The following is a 19,408-nucleotide window of genomic DNA, read 5'->3' as shown; positions in this document are numbered from 1 at the left end:
AGAAACTAACTCCTCATTTCCTGTAGCAAGTAAGTTCACTAATACTAGTAATAGAAGTAAACAATGCTGCTAACATCAATTAAATGTAATGTAGATCTAAGACCCACTAATGTATTAGGTGGTGGGTTACAATGTATGAAATAATTTGAATTTGAATAAAGAATTTATTTATTTATTTATTTTTTTTAAAAAAAAAAATAACCTTCGTGGCCGCATATAGGCGGCCGCGTGGACACCTCCAGGAGGCGGACGTCGACGCGCTGTTGACGTTTGGGGGAAGGACCTTCATTGCGGGTGACTTCAATGCGAAGCACCCGGAATGGAACTCCCGCCTCACGAACGTCAGTGGCCGCCGACTTCTTCGCGCTGCCCAGAGGAATAGCGCCCTGGTCCTGGGCCCACGGGAACACACCATCTTCCCGGCCAGAGGGCGGTCCGACGTGCTCGACATCGCCGTCATCAAAGGCATCGGGCACCACACGACCGCCACCACGCGGTGTGCGATGTCGTCCGACCACCTGCCGGTGGTCTACGAGATCGACATCGCTGGAGCCACGCTCCCGCCACGTCGGCAGACGTACCGGCGCCTGGACTGCGATCGATTTCAGGACAATGTCCTGGCATCACTGGCGGAATCACCTGACCCCGCGGCAGTGGGGGCGGATGCAGCCCTTCAATTATTCACCCGCCAGCTGCTGCAAGCAGCGGACGCGGCCTCCCCTCCCCCTCCACAGGGTACCAGGGACTTCTCCCGTAACCTGCCGCCTCCCATCCGGGACGCAATACGGGAGAAGAACCGCCTCTTCCGGGAGTGGCAACTCACCCGCCAACCCGCGACGAAACAGCGCCTCAACCGCATGCGGAGAGACATCAAAGCGGCGGCTGAGGCGCACAGGAACAACGTCTGGACGGACTTCGTCGCCTCCCTCAACCCTGAGGACGGCAGCGCGTGGCGGACTGTGAAGTCCTTTCTACGCAGAAGGCACCGCGCCCCGCCTCTGCTCGTCGGACAAGACGTCGTCTGCAGCCCGGACGGCAAGGCAGGCGCCCTGGCGGACCACTTCGAGCTGTCATTCACCCCGGTGGATGACAACATCGACGAAGAACACCTCCACCGGGTTGAAGAGCAGCTCCCTGTGTTCCTGGAAGCCAGGGACGACGCGGACAAGATCGACCCCATCTCCGACGAAGAGGTGGGCGCGCAGATAATGGCGCTCAACACCAGGAAGGCTGGCGGTGCTGACGGCGTCACCAACCATCTGCTGAAGGGCCTGCCTGCGGGAGCACACCCGTTCCTGGCGGGCATCTTCAATCAGGTCCTTCGCTCTGGGGTCTACCCCTCTGTATGGAAACATGCAGAGTTGGTGGCCATCCCCAAGGCGAACAAGGACCCACGGGACGCCGCCAATTATAGGCCCATCAGTCTGCTGCCGGCACTCTCGAAGGTGTTCGAGCGCCTGTACTCCAGACGCCTGCTCCGCCACGTGACAGCGGAAGGCATCATACCCGACGAGCAGTTCGGCTTTAGGAGGGGCCATTCCACGGTACACCAGCTGATGCGGCTGGTAGAAGAAGCCATGCGCGCCCTGGAGACTCGGGAATACCTTGGGGCGGTGTTCCTGGACGTCTCGAGGGCATTCGACTGCGTGTGGCACGACGGCCTCGTGTACAAACTTTTCGTGCACGGGGTACCGACGTCGCACGGAGTCCTCCTCCGTTCATACCTAGCCGAGCGGTCCCTCCATGTCAGGCTGGACGACGGGACATCCACCCATCGACACATCCGTGCTGGAGTGCCGCAGGGGTCCGTCCTTGGGCCCCTACTGTACTCCCTATACACCGCCGACGCTCCGCGCGTGACGCCGGTGAAGTTGGCGCTATATGCCGACGACACTGCGCTGTTCGTGCGGAGCATGAAGGCGGATGAGAGGCGCCGTCTTCTCCAACGAGGTTGGGAGGCCCTTGGCGCCTGGTCGACCAAGTGGCGCCTCAAGCAAAACGCGGCGAAGAGTCAGGCGGTGGTGTTCACGAGACGACCACTGCCGCCCGATCTTCCGCCAGTCACCATCATGGGCAGCCCCGTCCCATGGAGCAAGACTGGCCGCTACCTGGGTGTCACATTGGACCACAAGCTGACATGGAAGCCGCACATCGAGGACGTCAGGGGCAGAGCAATAGGGCGCCTACGCGTCCTGTACCCTCTGCTCAATCCCTCGTCTGCGCTGCCGCCTCACCACGGCATCACGCTGTACCTGGCGCTGGTACGTCCAGTGCTGGAATACGCGGCTGTGGTGTGGGGCAACGCGGCCGAAACACACATCAGCAAGCTGCAGAGGGTGCAGAACAGAGTGCTCAAGCTCGCTCTGCGCCTGCCGAGGTTATACACGACCGATCGGCTACACGAGCAAACCGGAATCCCCCTCCTCCGCGACCCCTTCAAGCAATCGGCGCGGACATTCTATGAGCGGACCGAACGGTCCGAAAACCGGCTCATCAGGGATCCGGGCCACCCTGCGCACCACAGGCCAACAACACGTTGGCCTGACCTGCTGCGGGAGTGAAAACTTCCGCAACAGAGACAGGACATCCCCAGCCAGGAAAACCTAGAGGACGGTCCATGAAGAGAGGCAGTCCTTCCGAAACGTAAGGTTTTTGCAGGAATAGCAGCAGACTGCTTAGCCTGCTCCTGCACGGGTCAGGGCAGACCCGTAAGGTAGAATAGTGGAGTGGAGTGGAGCCGCTCCGTTTTTCGTCTGCTGCGGCTCTGGATGTTCCCTCTGCGGTCCGCGCCCACCAGTCCCACTTCTGGGTGTTCCATCTTCGGTCTGGTGCGCCTGGCAGTCCGTCAGGGGCTCGTTTTCCATCTCCATGTCTCTGGTTCTTCTGTTGCAGCTGGCCCCGTTGCTCCTTTAACAATTCCAGAGCCGGATCCCAGGCTCTGCTTAGCTGGTACCCTGTGTCACGGTTCATAAGATCTTCAGCCATTTTAATTTCTATCGATTCTCTTATAACACTGTCCCAAAATCTGGGTGTTTGTGCTAGAATCTTGGTATCCTCATACTTCATGGCATGATCTAGTTCTAGACAGTGTTCAGCAATGGCTGATTTAGTCACCTGTCTTAATCTAGTGTGCCTCTGATGTTCTTTGCACCGTTGGGATCCAGCTTGGCGTTCCGCATTACCCTCCTGAACCCACCGATTCCATATTCTGCTAACAGTCATTGGATCTAGACCAACGCGAGTAGCAATGTCGCGATACGATAAACCGCAATCGCGATAGGCTACAATCCGACCTTTATCAAAGTCGAAAACGTGATGTTACGCGTTTCTCATCCTTACACGAGGCATCACAACAACGTTTCACCAGGCAACTCAGGTCAACTGCTGTTTGTGTACGAGAAATCGGTTGGAAACTAGCAAGTCGTAGGTGTCACCACCGGTGCCAACCTTGTGTGAATGCTCTGAAAAGCTAATCATTTGCATATCACAGCATCTTCTTCCTGTCGGTTAAATTTCGCGTCTGTAGCTCGTCATCTTCGTGGTGTAGAAATTTTAATGGCCAGTAGTGTATTTCCATCTTATTGGTAACAATAACACTAACGTCGTCAATGTTGTCGTCACACACCATTTTTATATTGAAGATCTGCAACTGTTGTAATGTCGTGTGCAACTTCAAAAGTAGCGGCTCGACTGTATTAGCATGTGAAGTCATGGACAGTGGACATCCTTTCCGGACTGTTTGAGTTACAGAACAGGAGCCGTTAGCTGTGCGTTGATTTTGATTATACACTGGGTGCCACCTATACAGTTTTGTACAGGAGTTGGACAAAAGTAAGAAGACACGGCGAGAAATGCATGCTTGAACATAAATACAGGTACTAGAAAAGCCTGCAGGGTGCGCTGTGGTATTTGACCACGAACGGCACCTGTCCAGTATCTTCAATACGTTTCAAGTGTCAGTCGTGGCCACAACAGAGTTCTGTGTGGTTGCGAGTGCATTATATAGGAAATAAGTGAATTCGAACGTGTGATAAATTGTTGGTGATCGTGGGGTGGGCACTTCTGCAACCAAGGTAGCCGAAGCGTTTGGTGTGCCAAGACGCATACTATCGAGGATTTATATCCCATACAAGGAAAGGGCAAAAACATCCTCCGTTAAGTCACAAAGCGGAGAAAAGTGTGTTTTCAGTGATCACTGAAGAGAAAGGTGACGAAAAATAAGAGGACGGGAGCAGCAAAAGGCACTGTAGAATTGAATGTCGCACTCGCTAACCCTGTCAGTAGCTACCACAAAAACACGAAGGGAGCTTCATAAGCTGAGAATTTCACGGCGAGCTGGAAATTTAAAACCAGTTATCACTGATCCGATTGTCTGTGACAGAAAAACGTGGTGCTGAAGCCATAAAACCTGGACTATGGAGCAATGGAAGAATGTCATTTAGTCGGATGAGGCTTGTTCCACACTGTTTCTAACTTCTGGCCGAGTTTACATCTCAAGAGTGAAACACATCGGGTGTTCGGTGATGATTTTGGACAGCCATATCGGGGTATTCCATGGGCCCCATGGTTACTCTGCAAGGTCGCATAATGGATTGTGATCAGGTCCATCCCATGATATAATAAACTGTCGTTCTTCGAGGACCACAGTCATATAGACTGTTTAGAAAGAAATTTCCACCATTTGAATGTTAATTGTTCATTTATTTTACACAATCATAATTTCGTCTTTGTAGCCATTCTTAAGTACATATTGAAATGTTAAAATATGTTTGCTCTGTCTGGACATCTCATGTTTTTTCGACGGCGAATGTGTAAAATAGCTGAAAAATTAATCGTCAAATGGCGGAAATTTCATTACAAAACCCATAGTACAACATTTGCTCCCCAATGACGATGTTATGTTTCAAGACGACAGGGCACCTGTTCACACAGCTTCCATCACCCAGGAATGGTCTTGCGAGCACGAGGATGAATTGTCGAATCCTCCCTAACCACCAGTCACCAGATCTGAACGTTATTGAGCTTTTGTGGTCTACTGTGGTGAGAAGGCTGCGTGATTGCTATCCACTCTTTCCTGAGCTTGCCACTATTTCGCAGTAAGTTTCCCTTGAAAACCATACAGGCCCTGTATTTATCCTTTCAGAGACGACTGGCGGCTGTTTAGAATACCAACGGTTTTCCTACACTGCGCTGGGCATGGTAGTGTGTTATATCTGTGGCGTTCTCAAATATTTCTCCAATCCCCCTATCAGTTGCGTGAACTGCTCATTGAAATGCATTTTTTGCATTGTGCTGAGCAAGAAATAGCGATTATTAAAGTCTAGAAATACAATGGCAATGCGGTTTTTGCAGATCCAAGTTAAATATACAATGTCCCTACAATCATACAAAATATTGATCATTGTCTTCCTGTAACTACACAGCCTTGATATGCTCGATTTCTGTTCACGAGAATGGGCTTTAGTCTGTTGTTTATCATAAGCGTTAGGATTTTAAAATCTGCATTGAGAAGAGTAATAGGCTGGAAATCCAGCAACCTTTTCCTTTGTGGTTATTCGCAATCAGGACAACCACATCTACGGTAAAACGAAGTGGAAAGGACGTACTTGACAACATTTCATTCTACATGTTAGTAAGCTTGTGGATAATCACATCCCAAAATTTTTCATAAAATTCAATCGGCAGGCCATCAGGACTTCGATCATCGTAGCCTCATATAATAATCTCTAAAAGTCCGGAATTGTCAATCTGATTTACTGTAGATGTGACATTGTGCATGAAGTCATCTTTAGCCGTCTCACCTATGGTCGATTCGGAGTAGAGGTGGGTGTAGTACTAAAATGGTTCAAATGGCTCTGAGCACTATGGGACTCAACTGCTGTGGTCATCAGTCCCCTAGAACTTAGAACTACTTAAACCTAACTAACCTAAGGACATCACACACACCCATGCCCGAGGCAGGATTGGAACCTGCGACCGTAGCAGCAGTGCGGCTCCGGACTGGAGCGCCTAGAACCGCACGGCTACCGCGGTCGGCGGTGTAGTACTAGACAACATAGTTTTTCTATATTCCGTTGCTCAGCAAAATCTTTGCAATGTTCGTCTCTAAGAGTGTTTTGACGATCTTCTGTCGGCCTCATTACTTTCTCTAAGGATATGGCGTGTCGATGCGCGTTCGTGCTCGATATCATTAGTGTTGTGTGCACGTACTCGCTTTCCGTCCAGAAACTCCCGAATCACAACAGTGTGATCTTGGCTTTGAAGCGTTTCACCGTAAGGATGCTGTCTGTGAGCTTTGCCGGTTTGTTAAACAACTCGCTCAGCCAGGTAAAGTACGAGATTCCAACGTGTTCCGTCTCCAGCAAGCTTTGTTGCGAGTTTATTGCATGATGGATTTTCGTATTTGGGGTTTGGCATACAGGGTACACCATATTACGCTCTCGAGATACCTCGAGAGCGTCCGAAGGCGTTTCACAGATCAATTGCTTCAGTTCATCATCATCTAGCAGTGATACTGTTATGATTCTCGTCGTCAGTTGTTATGATGACAAGCGGCCAATGCTAAATAGAAACATATATTGCAGGTTTGGCAGTGAAGTCGGTAAGGAGTTGGCTGCATAGTCTGTATCTGCAACGACTGAAATAATTAGCAGTCGTTGGTAAAAAATAATATATATTATATATGTGAGTGCAGGCGAATTTCATATACGAAGTCCTCGCGACCGACAATATCCCGACACTTCGCCTGAAGATGATGGAGACGCATTCCATCGAAACGTTGCTACGAGACGACGACGCTACTCGGCTGACAACCAGCGAAGACTTCATATATAATATATATTGTACTTAATTTGTGTTGCAGGTTTCTTCATATGCTGCATACATATAATTACAAACATATCTAGAGAGGCATTACTTCTGCCATACATGACTAAGCGCCTTGTTAGAGGTTGCTTCCTATCATCCGAAGACTATGCTACATTCCTAGTTGACGTCCCGAGCAAGAGTGGACGAGAGCTCGCTAGATACTTGTCAGAAGCCGCGGAGTGGCGCTAGTCGCGACTCGCGGGTCCAGCGATATATATTACGGACCGCGGTCGATATCTGCAACCCCTAACAAGTGTGGTATCGAACGTTGATACCACAGATACATTTAGTTGCCGTACCTGCGTCCTCAGTATGTTCTCTGCGGAATGTGTTGAACCGTTAAGTGGTATACACAGTGGTCGGAAAAATTAAGAAGCAAAAACTGGCAAACCACGCCGCTTTGTATGAAGTCTTTGCTGATATACAGGTATAGTGTATCCAGTCTACCGACAATTACACTCTTCACTTACATGTAACCTAGAGCATATGGGTATAGGTGAACCCAAGAATCCTTCAACTGTAAACCATCCGTTAAGACTAGTAACTCTTTGGAATATTTCTCAATATTCAGTTAATATATACACCTAGAATTATGTTGGCTCTGACATCTGTTGAAAGGTTCACAACTCCCTCGTTAAACAATTCCCTATAGCCACGTTTACCATTAGTACCTGCCGGAGCAATATGTTGACCAAATGCAGATCGCTAAGTGGTGCCATGACTCCTCTGCTACTTCTCAGTATCGTTTTTGATGTATATGCTATTTCCTTTGTCGATTAAAATTCCACACTCAATGACGGTATTAAGAATGACGTCATAACAATGGATTCGAGGCCAACGAGATATACGGGCCCTGCAAAGAACTTCTGACATCACGCTAGTCGACTTGTCCGCCACACATGGCGAAGGCTCGACTCCGTGCAGGGCCAACGGGAAATCAATATGTAGCTGGAAAGGTACGCACTAAAGATCTTAAATTTCTCTTGTGCTGTCAACAGCTTATATGCATTTAAACGAGCAGTCGAGAATTATTAAACTCGACTGAAATAGACACTCGCTCCCCGCCCTAGGGGGCTGCTGGCACTCGTAAAATCTGCAATGTCACGTGCTGTGACGTACGTGCACAGCCTGTCTTTCTCGTGAGCCTCGAAAAGATTTCGACAATCCTCGTCGCTCTTGAAGCATTGCTACCTCCATATGAGCACCATAGCTACCTCCTGAAGCATTGCTACGTCAATGTAAGCGGCTTAGGGGTAATCTTTCAGGCATCTCCAGTGTGGGCAATTTATCTGTTATCTTCCTCGGTATCCTTTACGCCACTACTTTCCTCGCTCGCTGCAATTTTTTCTCTAAATACTGAATTTCATTATCGCATTTCGGTTTTGCAGATTTTGGTTGCGGATTTCCCTGTCAGTGACATTTCCTTCCACGCGATCATTGGTAGTTTTATTCCCATCTTCGGCTTATTCGTTGATGAAAGAAGTTTCTGTACTCTGTTTATCATGAGAATAAAACTGATGCAACGTTACGACACGTATTCTTCCGCGTTTGATCGAATCTCATTGGATTTCGTTTCACGAGGAGCGGAGGCTAAGCTGTGTCCAGTACAGTCAAGTACGATCACAAGGATACGTTTTATGCTGTGTTACACGCACATAGACTGAGCGATAATGCGGGACAACGGCTTTACCGACGCATTAAACTTGGACAGTACTGGCCAGCCAGCTGCTCCAACTAACCTGCAATGATGTGAGCAGTTGCACTTTAGACATAAAAAGGGACGAGCAAAGAAACAATACAGCTTCGAGTGTCATTTAATTTTAAACAGAATGAAATGATATTCGGCAAAACTCGAGAACTACCTCACGCTTTTTAGGTGACCAGACGGAAAGCATAAAATGCTCTCGTTGCCACTTAACATAGTATTCTAATTACAAACAAGGGTGATAAAAATTCCTAACTTAGACGCACGGTAATTTTTCTGAACGAGCTATGTGTGATGCAAAAGCATACTGCAGGGATTCACTGAAGCCACTGAAGGCGTTAATTAGTCAATCGTCTGGTAATCTCTTAGCTCCTTCCTTATCCGAACCTGAGAACTAGATTTCAGTTCTGGAACTGTCATCTCTACGCTGATAACGAGTCGATCAACAACAGAATCCACGATGCCACCCAGGCGCCGGATTTTCTGCTCTTCTTTCATGACGTGCCGTTCTATATCCCATCAGCGTTCGACAGTGACATATGAAAAAGCTGCGTGTGGTTAGTTCCAGTACGTCTGGCAGCCGCCAGTCTTGTTATTTCTCGGGTCAAAACCTTAACTTGGCTGCAGATCAGTTCTAGTGTGTGCATATTGTAATGGTACTGTCGCAAATGTAAAAACCCAGCACTTGTATGGTGAGATCGATACTGTGAAGATGATTGTTTTTCGTGTTTTTACACTTTATCACTGTGGTTCGTGTGAGACTACATCTATGGTATAAAACAATAGACATAGTCCAAATAAAGAGTATTTGGTTTTTCATTTTTGCCCTAAAAATTAAATTGTTATGTTTTCTTAATATAAGCTACGTTTATTAACAATCTTTCATAAAATGTCGATAGCTAAGAATTTATATTTGAAACGAAAACAGGAATTTCGCGTGCAATATGTAGTTAGACAAAAGGAGACGCACATATTCACAAAAACAGGCAATAAATTTTAAAATCAAGAGATGTAGGTATTTCTAACTGAACGGAAGAAAAGTATGACCGAGACGAGATTTGAACTAACGCTCCAGCAGCAGCAGTGAAAGCAGCTATCCGCTACGCTACCGATTCCGCTAAACATCCACCGCGCGGTGGTGTTTCAACTGTATCAAATACGTTGTCTTGAAAAATTCAAAGCCGATTTTTTGCTGTAAATTTATGTAAATTTCTCGGGATTTTTAACCGTGTTCCACATGCTTGTTCTACAGGAAGAAGCCGCAGCCGTTTTCATACTGCGTATTGGTTCAGATGGCTCTGAGCACTGTGGGACTTAACTTCTGAGGTCATCAGTCCCCTAGAAATTAGAACTACTTAAACCTAACTAACCTAAGGACATCACACACATCCATGCCCAAGGCAGGATTCGAATCTGCGACGTAGCGGTCGCGTGGTTCCAGACTGTAGCGCCTAGAACCGCTCTGCCACACAGGCCGGCTACTGCGTATTAACAGCGCGACAGTCAGATAACAATAGTACAGAGACTGCGACTGTACGCGATTGTTGAAATAAAAACTATCATAGCTAAAGCGTTCTTAAGAAAAACGTTGATGGCTGTTAATACATTAGAATAGCCTAAAGCTTCGTTTAATGTAACTTAGTAATAATATATCTAATACAAAAGTAGGACCTACTTCCAAAAGCGTAATAACGCCAGCGTACGTGTGCTACGGCTTCTGACCATCATCGAGTTTGTGTTTGTTTACATCAGCTTTATTCTAATGACGAACAGAGTATAGCACCACAAGAGCTGCAAGTGAAGTACTAGAACACGTCAAATCACAGTTATGTCGAACTCGATGCAGCTCAGTTACTTCTAGTCGTTGGTCTCTGATGGTAGTTTTGGCCATGCATCACATGCAGTTTTGGTCGTATTGCTTGGAATGGCGGGTTCGCAATTCTGTGTACTGGACTCCCTACTTGGTTAGCCAGCAGTTTGTTGCAATCACGTTATTCGTAAGTGCGTGGTTCGGGCTGTGCCGCGCCCGTCGGCTGGGGAACGTCTACGCTCGCCACTGGAGAGCCGGCAAGCGTTTCCGAATATGTTGCTGTACCTCAGGGGCGGCCAAGAGCTCGGATCGCGAGCCTGGCTTCACATTTCCCCTATCGCCAGGGCCCGCTGTCTGAGCGCGAGGGGGCGGAACAGGAGGAAACTGCAAACGCGCTGCATTTAAATGGCAATGCAGTCGCACTGCCTATGACTTAGTTCTATATTTCACATTTCTCAACAACATAGGTCACAAAGAAAACAAATTTTCAGCATTATTTAATTATTTTTGGCGCGCTGAAGACATAATTTTTCTATAGTACAAGCTGTCGAACTACAGGCAGACACATATAATTCCATAGATTTTCGCACTCAGGTTGCCACATAATCGTGACTGACACGGGAAAGAGGGGACCCTAACCCTGCGCGCCGAGGCGGTTGGAGGGTTGCTGTCCATAGTTTCCTGGTATGTAGTAAACGCGCTTTTAACATGTCAGTTTTTTAACTGGTCAATTTGAACTACGACGCCTTGCTTGTTGTGAGTAACAGCGTTTTATTTCGCGAAGGTTGAGCCCCCTCCTTTCCATTTCAGGGCTCAAATGTCTTACTGACGAATGTACACATGAAGATATGATTTGAAATGAAGACTGGACAGTTTTAACGTAAAAGGATTTTTCTTTAAAACGTAAAGTACACTGCAGATCAATCGGTTACATCTGCTCATGCACAGAGATAATTTCATCTGAAATGGCCAACCGTCTCGAAAACAGATCTAGGATTGTGGCAAGGTCCTCAAAACGTTTAGAAAACTACTTTGTACTTCTTTGAAGGCCATAATGAATTCTTCAAACCTCTTGTTTTCCTTAACGCCAGTGTGCTTAGGGAACTGGACTGTTTATAACAGAATTTTTCCTTTCTACAATGCGACTTCCTTTTTAAATTCATCGCCACAAAATCAGAAATAAGTTGCCCCTTATCTTGCAGTGTCTTACTGTGGGCAGTATAGAGTCAAGTCTTCTTAAAATCGATATCTGCAATCCATTCCGGGTGTTCTAATTTTCGCTCCTGCATTCCTTTCTCCTTAAACAATTCAACAACAGCGGGATTTAAATCGAAAAATCGTTACAGGCATGCTTCTTGGCTTGACCAATGTGCTTTGCAGTAATATATAGGGTGTTTCCGTAAGAGCGTGCAAAAATTTAATAGGACATAGAGGATGCTCCACTGAATAGTTCGAGGTAGAGAACCTGGGGTCGGTGAAGCCAGCTTAAGGAGACATGGAAGTAAACTTGGCTACCGCATTGTCTAGCATTACTGTTTTCTAGCTTATTTACAACAAACACGCGTACAAGTTTACACGTTCTGTGCTTTTTTCTTTGCATGTACATTCTTTATTTCGTGCAAGGAAACAAGGAGGACGAGCCATATCTTCTACCCGGCCGTCTGAAAGTTTATGCAAAGAGTTCTACCTGAGTTGTTGGAGAACGTATCTTTCGTTGTACATGAGAGGATGTGGATACAATGTGACGGTTCACTGCCTAACTCCAGTGTGGGCGTCCGCAACCATCTCAATCCTGTATTTCCAGGTCGCTGGATTGGAAGGGTAGGTCCTATACCATGGCCTGCGAGGTCACCTGACCTGAATCGCCTTGATTATTTCCTATGGGGATATCTAAAGTCACTTGTGCATGAGATCCTAGTGGATACGGAGTTGGCATTAGTTGCCAAAATTGTAACTGCCTGTCGTGTGATTTGAAACACACCAGGGATCTTCGTCAGGGTGCGTCAGAATCATGTTCGCCGATGCCATGCTTGCATTGAGGCTAATGGACGTCAGTTTCAGCACATTTTGTTAGATACAGTACAAATAGTACGTTCATTCTGTTAATGATGGTATTTGCAGTTAACTGTAACTAATGTAAATAAAAAAGGTACACAGCAATGAGATTTTATTCCTATTATCTCCTTAAGCTGGCTTCTCCGTCCCCAGGTTCCCTTCCTCAAATTGTTCAGTGGAGCATCCTCTACGTCCTTTTAAATTTTTGCACGCTCTTACGGAAGCACCCTGTATAAAGTCTCCATATTCTTCGTTTAGTTCCATCGAAAATTGTGGCCACTGACAATGGCATAATGTGTGTGACTTCATAAATTTTACTAGTCATATGATCAGTTTCTTCACGTGCTCCATTCCCGCTAACTTAGCATAAATTGCTTCTTGATGCACAGAACACTGAATCCCGTCTGTCGATTGTTGTAGTTTATTGCCATTTCATTATCAACTAAAGCTTTAAATTCTTTCTGCATGGTATTATAATTTTGTTTCGTAGGAAATTTTGCAGCTCCCGTCGATTATGCGACTTCATAATATATATTGAGAATTCTCATCCCTCTCTTCTGTTATTCCCATTCATTTTTAAAGGCTTGTGACGGTAGATCACTGGACTGCCTCTGTTTGTGCAAATAGCCTCTGGACCTGTCATCGTCGCTCATACCAGGAACAAATAGAGAAGGGTAACAGCTTTGACTCCACAATTCTGGTAAATTGAAGAGAGTCGTATCAACCAAAAAAAAAAAAAAAAAAAAAAAAAATGCAGCATCGCAATACCAACTGAAATGTCGCACTGGACCGTGTGTTTCCGAGAAGGACTTGCAAAACCGAGACGGGGCGACCGTCGGCCCACATGCGACACGCACGTCGGGCTCGTGTGCGGTTTGGCACACGATGGCCAGCCCTGCTCTACCTGTTGCTGTCCTGTCTTCTGAAATTCGGGATGTACGGTATTATGTTCTCTACAGAAAGGTGTCGGTCTCCATAGCTGAGAGTAGTCAGCGCAGCAGAATGCCATGAAGGGGTACGGATTCGATTCCCAGCCGGGTCGGAGATTTTCTCCACTCGGAGAATGGGTGTTGTATTGTCCTCATCAGTATTTCATCCTCATCAACAACGAAGTCGCCAGAGTAGCATAAACTAAAATGACCTCCAGTGGGCGACCAGTCTACCCGACGGGAGGCCATAGCCACACACACATTTCATTTCATTTACGCAAAGGTTTGACATGTAGACAAGTGGTTTTAAGGTAATCATCGGAGTCACAGACCATGTATGTATGTAGCTGCCCATCATAAACAGCAAGAGCTTTAAACCGGTAGACCATTATGTATGAAGGAATGTGCCTTGGCAATTCGATCTTAAATTTTTTAACGCCATTGCCGACATTAACGTGCTGAAGACCAGTCCATGTTTCGTCATAGATCTGTCGCACTGTATCATGTTAGGAAAGCCACTGTTTGATCCGTGTAAGTTCGATTTTAAGTGGCAAACTGAAAATACGGACAGACCGTAGAACTAATCTGGTGCACCAAATCTTAACTTTGCATACTTTGCTGATACAATAATTTGTAGTTGGATCATCAACAGTTGTAGTGATGACACGGGCACATTTTATTGTCAGTCATTCTGAGGTAAACGGCGTTCCCAGGAAAATCATATTGCATCCAAAAACTTATTTGTCTTTCAGACCAATATTATCGAACAGAAAACCAACAACTTTGAACGTTTTTGGTTTCTGAAACCTGCATGGGAATGCGATCTGCATCGTATGTTTTCTTAACTCGGGCTCCATAACACAAACTATAAATCAACGCTCAAGAAAGTTCCACATAACTGCAGGCACCAGCTGGCACACGCAAAGCGAGGTGAGCCAACACGTCCGCACTTGGGTGCTGCCACAACGGAACCGAATACTGCGGGATGCAGCTACCAAAATTTAGATACTTTTTACCACTCTTGACTCCATATCAAAAATGAAATGTCTTTACTAGATCTGCAATGCTAGGGATGAAGCGGAGCAATTTTCTTGGGTGTTTTTAGAAGGTACATCCTCATGCTAGGTATTCTTTACTTTTACGAGCAAATCTGTCCACACCATAATATGATTGACACTTGCATAACATGACAAGTAATACCAATTTCAGGAACGGCATCTTTTGCGGCGAAACTGCGTGAGATACTACATGAAACTCTCTTTGACCTATGTACAGAACTAATTCCACAGTATCTGTTAGCGGAATTTTTTGAACAGGCTTCCTTTAAATGCAAGCGTGCACTGATACATACACACGCATTACGAATTGAGTACAGATAAAGCGATTATCTGTACGCTCGCCATCTCTGATTTCATCATCTTCGCAAATGTGAGATATTTATGTCATTGGTAGTGCGTAACATATCGTATATTTTTTAAAATTATTTCTCAATACAACCTCCTAACCTCCTCTAAACATCCTTACAAGGCTTTCAGACTGTTTCTGACCACCCCGTATCAGCGAAATTGCTATTTACACTCTCGGGAGATGCTTATCACTACAAAAGAAGGATAAATATAGTGCAATTGATTATAAGCTGCAAAACACTTACTTTGGTGTCCTTCTTGCAGAGTTCCGTCACCCATCCTGTAAATAAATAAATAACTGATCAGTGTATTACATTGTCAGAACATGCATGTAGTACACGTTAAAATGTTCATAGCAGGAGCTAGGGTGACTAATCAATCCTCACTGACGACAAGAAATTAAATGTAGAAGAAAATCCATGTTCAAGTGAAACAAAAGAGTTCCAGTCATGGAAAATGCGCAGTTTCACTATTCATATTATATTCACCTAGAAGAATATTAGTATGTGCGTGTGTTGTCAACACAGTTCTTCACGCAGGTCACGTGACTTATTTACCAAGTTCTTTATCACTGTTACTGCTTGTTATATGCAAACGTCAATGCTACTCCCTTAATATACCTTTGTAAATAGCTAAAGAGGTCTCATTATAAACATCTTGTTGCATAAACTCTTTATGACAAAATGCTGCGTCAAGTAAATACTCAGATAGCATCACTTGCTCCCTGATCAACTCAATGTGCTGGAATATGACAAAGTGAACAGATATAGTAACGCCAATAGAAGGAAAAACTGCTTTTGCGCTTGAGCTCATCTCGAGAACAAAACCCTGCTGATCTCAAAGTTTCCATTTAACAGACGGTTCGCCATCGACAGGGGTTTAGACAGCCACTCCATAAAGTAACGTCCACCCCCGTAGGTGAGAAATCCATGTCACAGAAATGAAAAACTGGCAGACAGAAGAGGACTTGCAGCAACTGTTATTAAATCCCGCTCCAGTAACGTTTACGCACCGTATGGCGCACTTGAGCGGATTTTTTTTTAATTTTTTTTTTTATGAGGTCGTTCCTGTGTTCAGTAATCATCAGGATCACATGATGTTAACAGGCGACTTTGATTACGTTATCAGCCCAAGATATCAGGCACCGAATTTCAACAAATCTGTAGAACTGGAGCGTGTAGTACACCGAGTACAGACGACCGACTCATACGAACATACCTAAGATGCAGCGCCTCGCTCCACCTATTGCGGTCATTCATCAAGCAGGCTGGACAGCGTTTACCTTTTAGACGATTTAAAGAACCATTCCTTCAGTCTGAGGTATGGCTCACTAGTTTCTTTGATCATTCTGCGCACATCGCCACAGCTAATTAGCAAAAACAAGAGACTCACCGAGCTATGGGCATATGGAAAGTGAACACCTCACATCTACAAGATGAGGAATGTCACGTGGCATTTACTAACATACGGAAGGAATGCGAAAGCAGATTCCCGCCACACAGTTCCACCATAGTATATGGTGACTACGGTATGCAAAGCCCAAGACAAGAAAAATGTTGATTGAATACTCATGAGGGAAAAGCTTCCGGTATAAAAAGGCCAATGAGCTTTATTTTAACTGTCTTAGAGATGTGTATACCCTGTACGCACGAGTAATTGAGAATTACACAAGGATTCAGAAAGACAGAGCGAAAATATTTTAAAATTCGGATGAAAATGCAGAATACCACAGGTGGCGAAGAACCATCAAAATATCATGTCGTGGGTGAGAATAACAAAGGGAATAGAAAAATATTGACAGAAAGTAAGCTAGCTGAAGGAAGAAATCTTGCAAAATACAACCATGTCAAGGAGGCAGTACTCTCTCAAAAGCGTGAAAGTCATGGGATTCCCGGCACGAATCATGCGGATTATAAAAAATGGTTCAAATGGCTCTGAGCACTATGGGACTCAACTGCTGTGGTCATAAGTCCCCTAGAACTTAGAACTACTTAAACCTAACTAACCTAAGGACATCACACACATCCATACCCGAGGCAGGATTCGAACCTGCGACCGTAGCGGTTCAAATGGCTCTGAGCACTATGGGACTCAACTGCTGAGGTCATTAGTCCCCTAGAACTTAGAACTAGTTAAACCTAACTAACCTAAGGACATCACAAACATCCATGCCCGAGGCAGGATTCGAACCTGCGACCGTAGCGGTTCAAATGGCTCTGAGCACTATGGGACTCAACTGCTGAGGTCATTAGTCCCCTAGAACTTAGAACTAGTTAAACCTAACTAACCTAAGGACATCACAAACATCCATGCCCGAGGCAGGATTCGAACCTGCGACCGTAGCGGTTCAAATGGCTCTGAGCACTATGGGACTCAACTGCTGAGGTCATTAGTCCCCTAGAACTTAGAACTAGTTAAACCTAACTAACCTAAGGACATCACAAACATCCATGCCCGAGGCAGGATTCGAACCTGCGACCGTAGCGGTCTTGCGGTTCCAGACTGCAGCGCCTTTAACCGCACGGCCACTTCGGCCGGCCATGCGGATTATACAAAAAATATTAAGACACAGCACAACACATATAATGATAAACGAACAGCTCAGTAAAGTTACTGAGGTCAATACAGCCGTAAGACAAGGGTGCGTCATGTCACTGGCTTTATTCACAATAGCAACAAAAACTGTCGTCTCGACAGTCACGCAAAAACTACAAGTATTGCACATAAATGACGAGAAAATCATATGCTTCACTTGTGCAGACGATGTAGGCTCCCTAGTTGCAAATGAAGATGAAGTAACGCAATCTCCGCAGATTGTCAAAAGTTATGAACTTGCACTTGGAACTCAGTTAAATAAAAAGAAATACATTATCTCGAACGCAGGCAGAGGGATACGTATGCACGAAGACACCTAACAATAGTATCCAAAATGAAACATTTGGGTACTGAATTCAGGAGTAACATCAGGCATACTGTTCTACCAGCTGCATAAAGTTACTAACGAGTATACGAGTATTTATACAAGCAAACACTCTTAGGCAAAGCGATGAGTTTCATAAAAACAACCTTGCCAATGTATACACAGCTTTTAAACGTACCTGTGTTGAACAAGCTTTACCTATACCTTTAGAAGCAGCCAAAAGTATCCTGTCGGCGATTGGGAACTTTGTGACCCAAGGCAAATTCTTGACGTGAAGTTAGACACCCTAACACTCCCTAAAAGAAATGGAGTATTGACGCTCACTGATGTCAACCACAAGTTAACGAGTCTTATACAGGGACCGGCAAAAAGACCTACTGTATTTCAAAAAGTAGTTACAAACAAGCAGAGGTACAGAGAAAATACTGTTATTTGTGAACAACAAATAGTATACTATTTTACATTAGCTGATTTCAAAAGTTATGTCCGATAAATGGCGTCCTCCATTATAGACACATCGACGAAGTCTTTCTCGGAAGTTATCGATAATTAACAGTCACTTCCTAGGTGGTTGCCTCCTTAAGTGCTTGCAGGGTTGTGGGACGATGTTTGTACACTTGAGCCTTTAAGTCTCTCCCAAGAAACATTTCATTATTTCAGTAGAAACTAAAACATACCGCAAATACATCGCATAAATATGCAGCCCACATGGAGTCCAGGCGATGCCTTCTCGTGAGGAGAGAAGACACATAGGAAACAACTCTCTCAAAATTTCTAGAGAATGCCGAGAATTGTGACATGCGGCTCCGTCTTATAGGAACTAGACTTCTCCCTATTCATGGACCCCATATTCAGCAATGGCTGTGAAGTGGTCGTTGGTGAAGTTAATGAGGGTTTTCTGCTTCCAAGTCGCGGGAAGTTTGTTTATTTACAGTACCTGTAAAGTGGAAGTGGGCCTCATCAGAAGAAATCATAACAGCTCAAATGGTTCAAATGGCTCTGAGCACTATGGGACCTAACATCTGAGGTCATCAGTCCCCTAGACTTAGAACTACTTAAACCTAACTAACCTAAGGACATCACACACATCCATGTCCGAGGCAGGATTCGAACATGCGACCGTAGCGGTCGCGCGGTTCCAGACTGAAGCACCTAGAACCGCTCGGCCACACAGGTCAGCAATCATAACAACGCCAGGGGAAATGTTCTGAAGAACTTCCTCACACACAGCTCAGCGAGTTTCAAAATCTGTCTCAGTTAATTCTTGGATAACCATGATTTTGTATGGGTACATGTGAAGATCTCTGTACGGGATTCTTCTTACACTCCTATCAGGCAATCCCACGGCAGCCGTATGATTAAGTGCTGAACACTTTGGAGATTGCTGGACGGACGATCTCACACGCACAAAATTTTCTGGTGTTGTTACTGTCCGAGGTGGGCTAGTAGCTCGAATAGTTTTTCTATTAGGAACAGAATCATGTCGGCCAAGTTCTAACCGAATGCAAAATGCTCGTTGGGTAGTTATCACAGAACCACGCTTACGAATACACTCATCCACAATAAACGCTCTAAGCGCTGCAGTCATGGACTGTGCGGCTGGTCCTGTCGGAGGTTCGAGTCCTCCCTTGGGCATGGGTGTGTGTGTATGTCCTTAGGATAATTTAGGTTAAGTAGTGTGTAAGCTTAGGGACTGATGACCTTAGCAATTAAGTC

General features: G+C 45.5%; 1 protein-coding gene across 1 annotated transcript in view; it reads right to left on the bottom strand.

Annotated features, from left to right (window-relative positions):
• Positions 1 to 19,408, bottom strand: part of LOC124723073 — a 324,337-nt gene that overhangs the window by 93,015 nt on the left and 211,914 nt on the right. Inside the window, exon 2 of the mRNA XM_047248249.1 lies at positions 15,018 to 15,052. Within this exon, the coding sequence (XP_047104205.1) occupies positions 15,018 to 15,051 (34 nt within the window). The 5' untranslated portion in view covers position 15,052. The remainder of the gene's footprint in view (positions 1 to 15,017; positions 15,053 to 19,408) is intronic.

The sequence above is a fragment of the Schistocerca piceifrons genome, chromosome X (genome assembly GCF_021461385.2).
Source record: "Schistocerca piceifrons isolate TAMUIC-IGC-003096 chromosome X, iqSchPice1.1, whole genome shotgun sequence".
NCBI classification, from domain to species: domain Eukaryota; kingdom Metazoa; phylum Arthropoda; class Insecta; order Orthoptera; family Acrididae; genus Schistocerca; species Schistocerca piceifrons.
The sequence above is the reverse complement of the archived record's forward strand: the minus strand, read 5'-3'. Positions and strand labels throughout refer to the sequence as shown.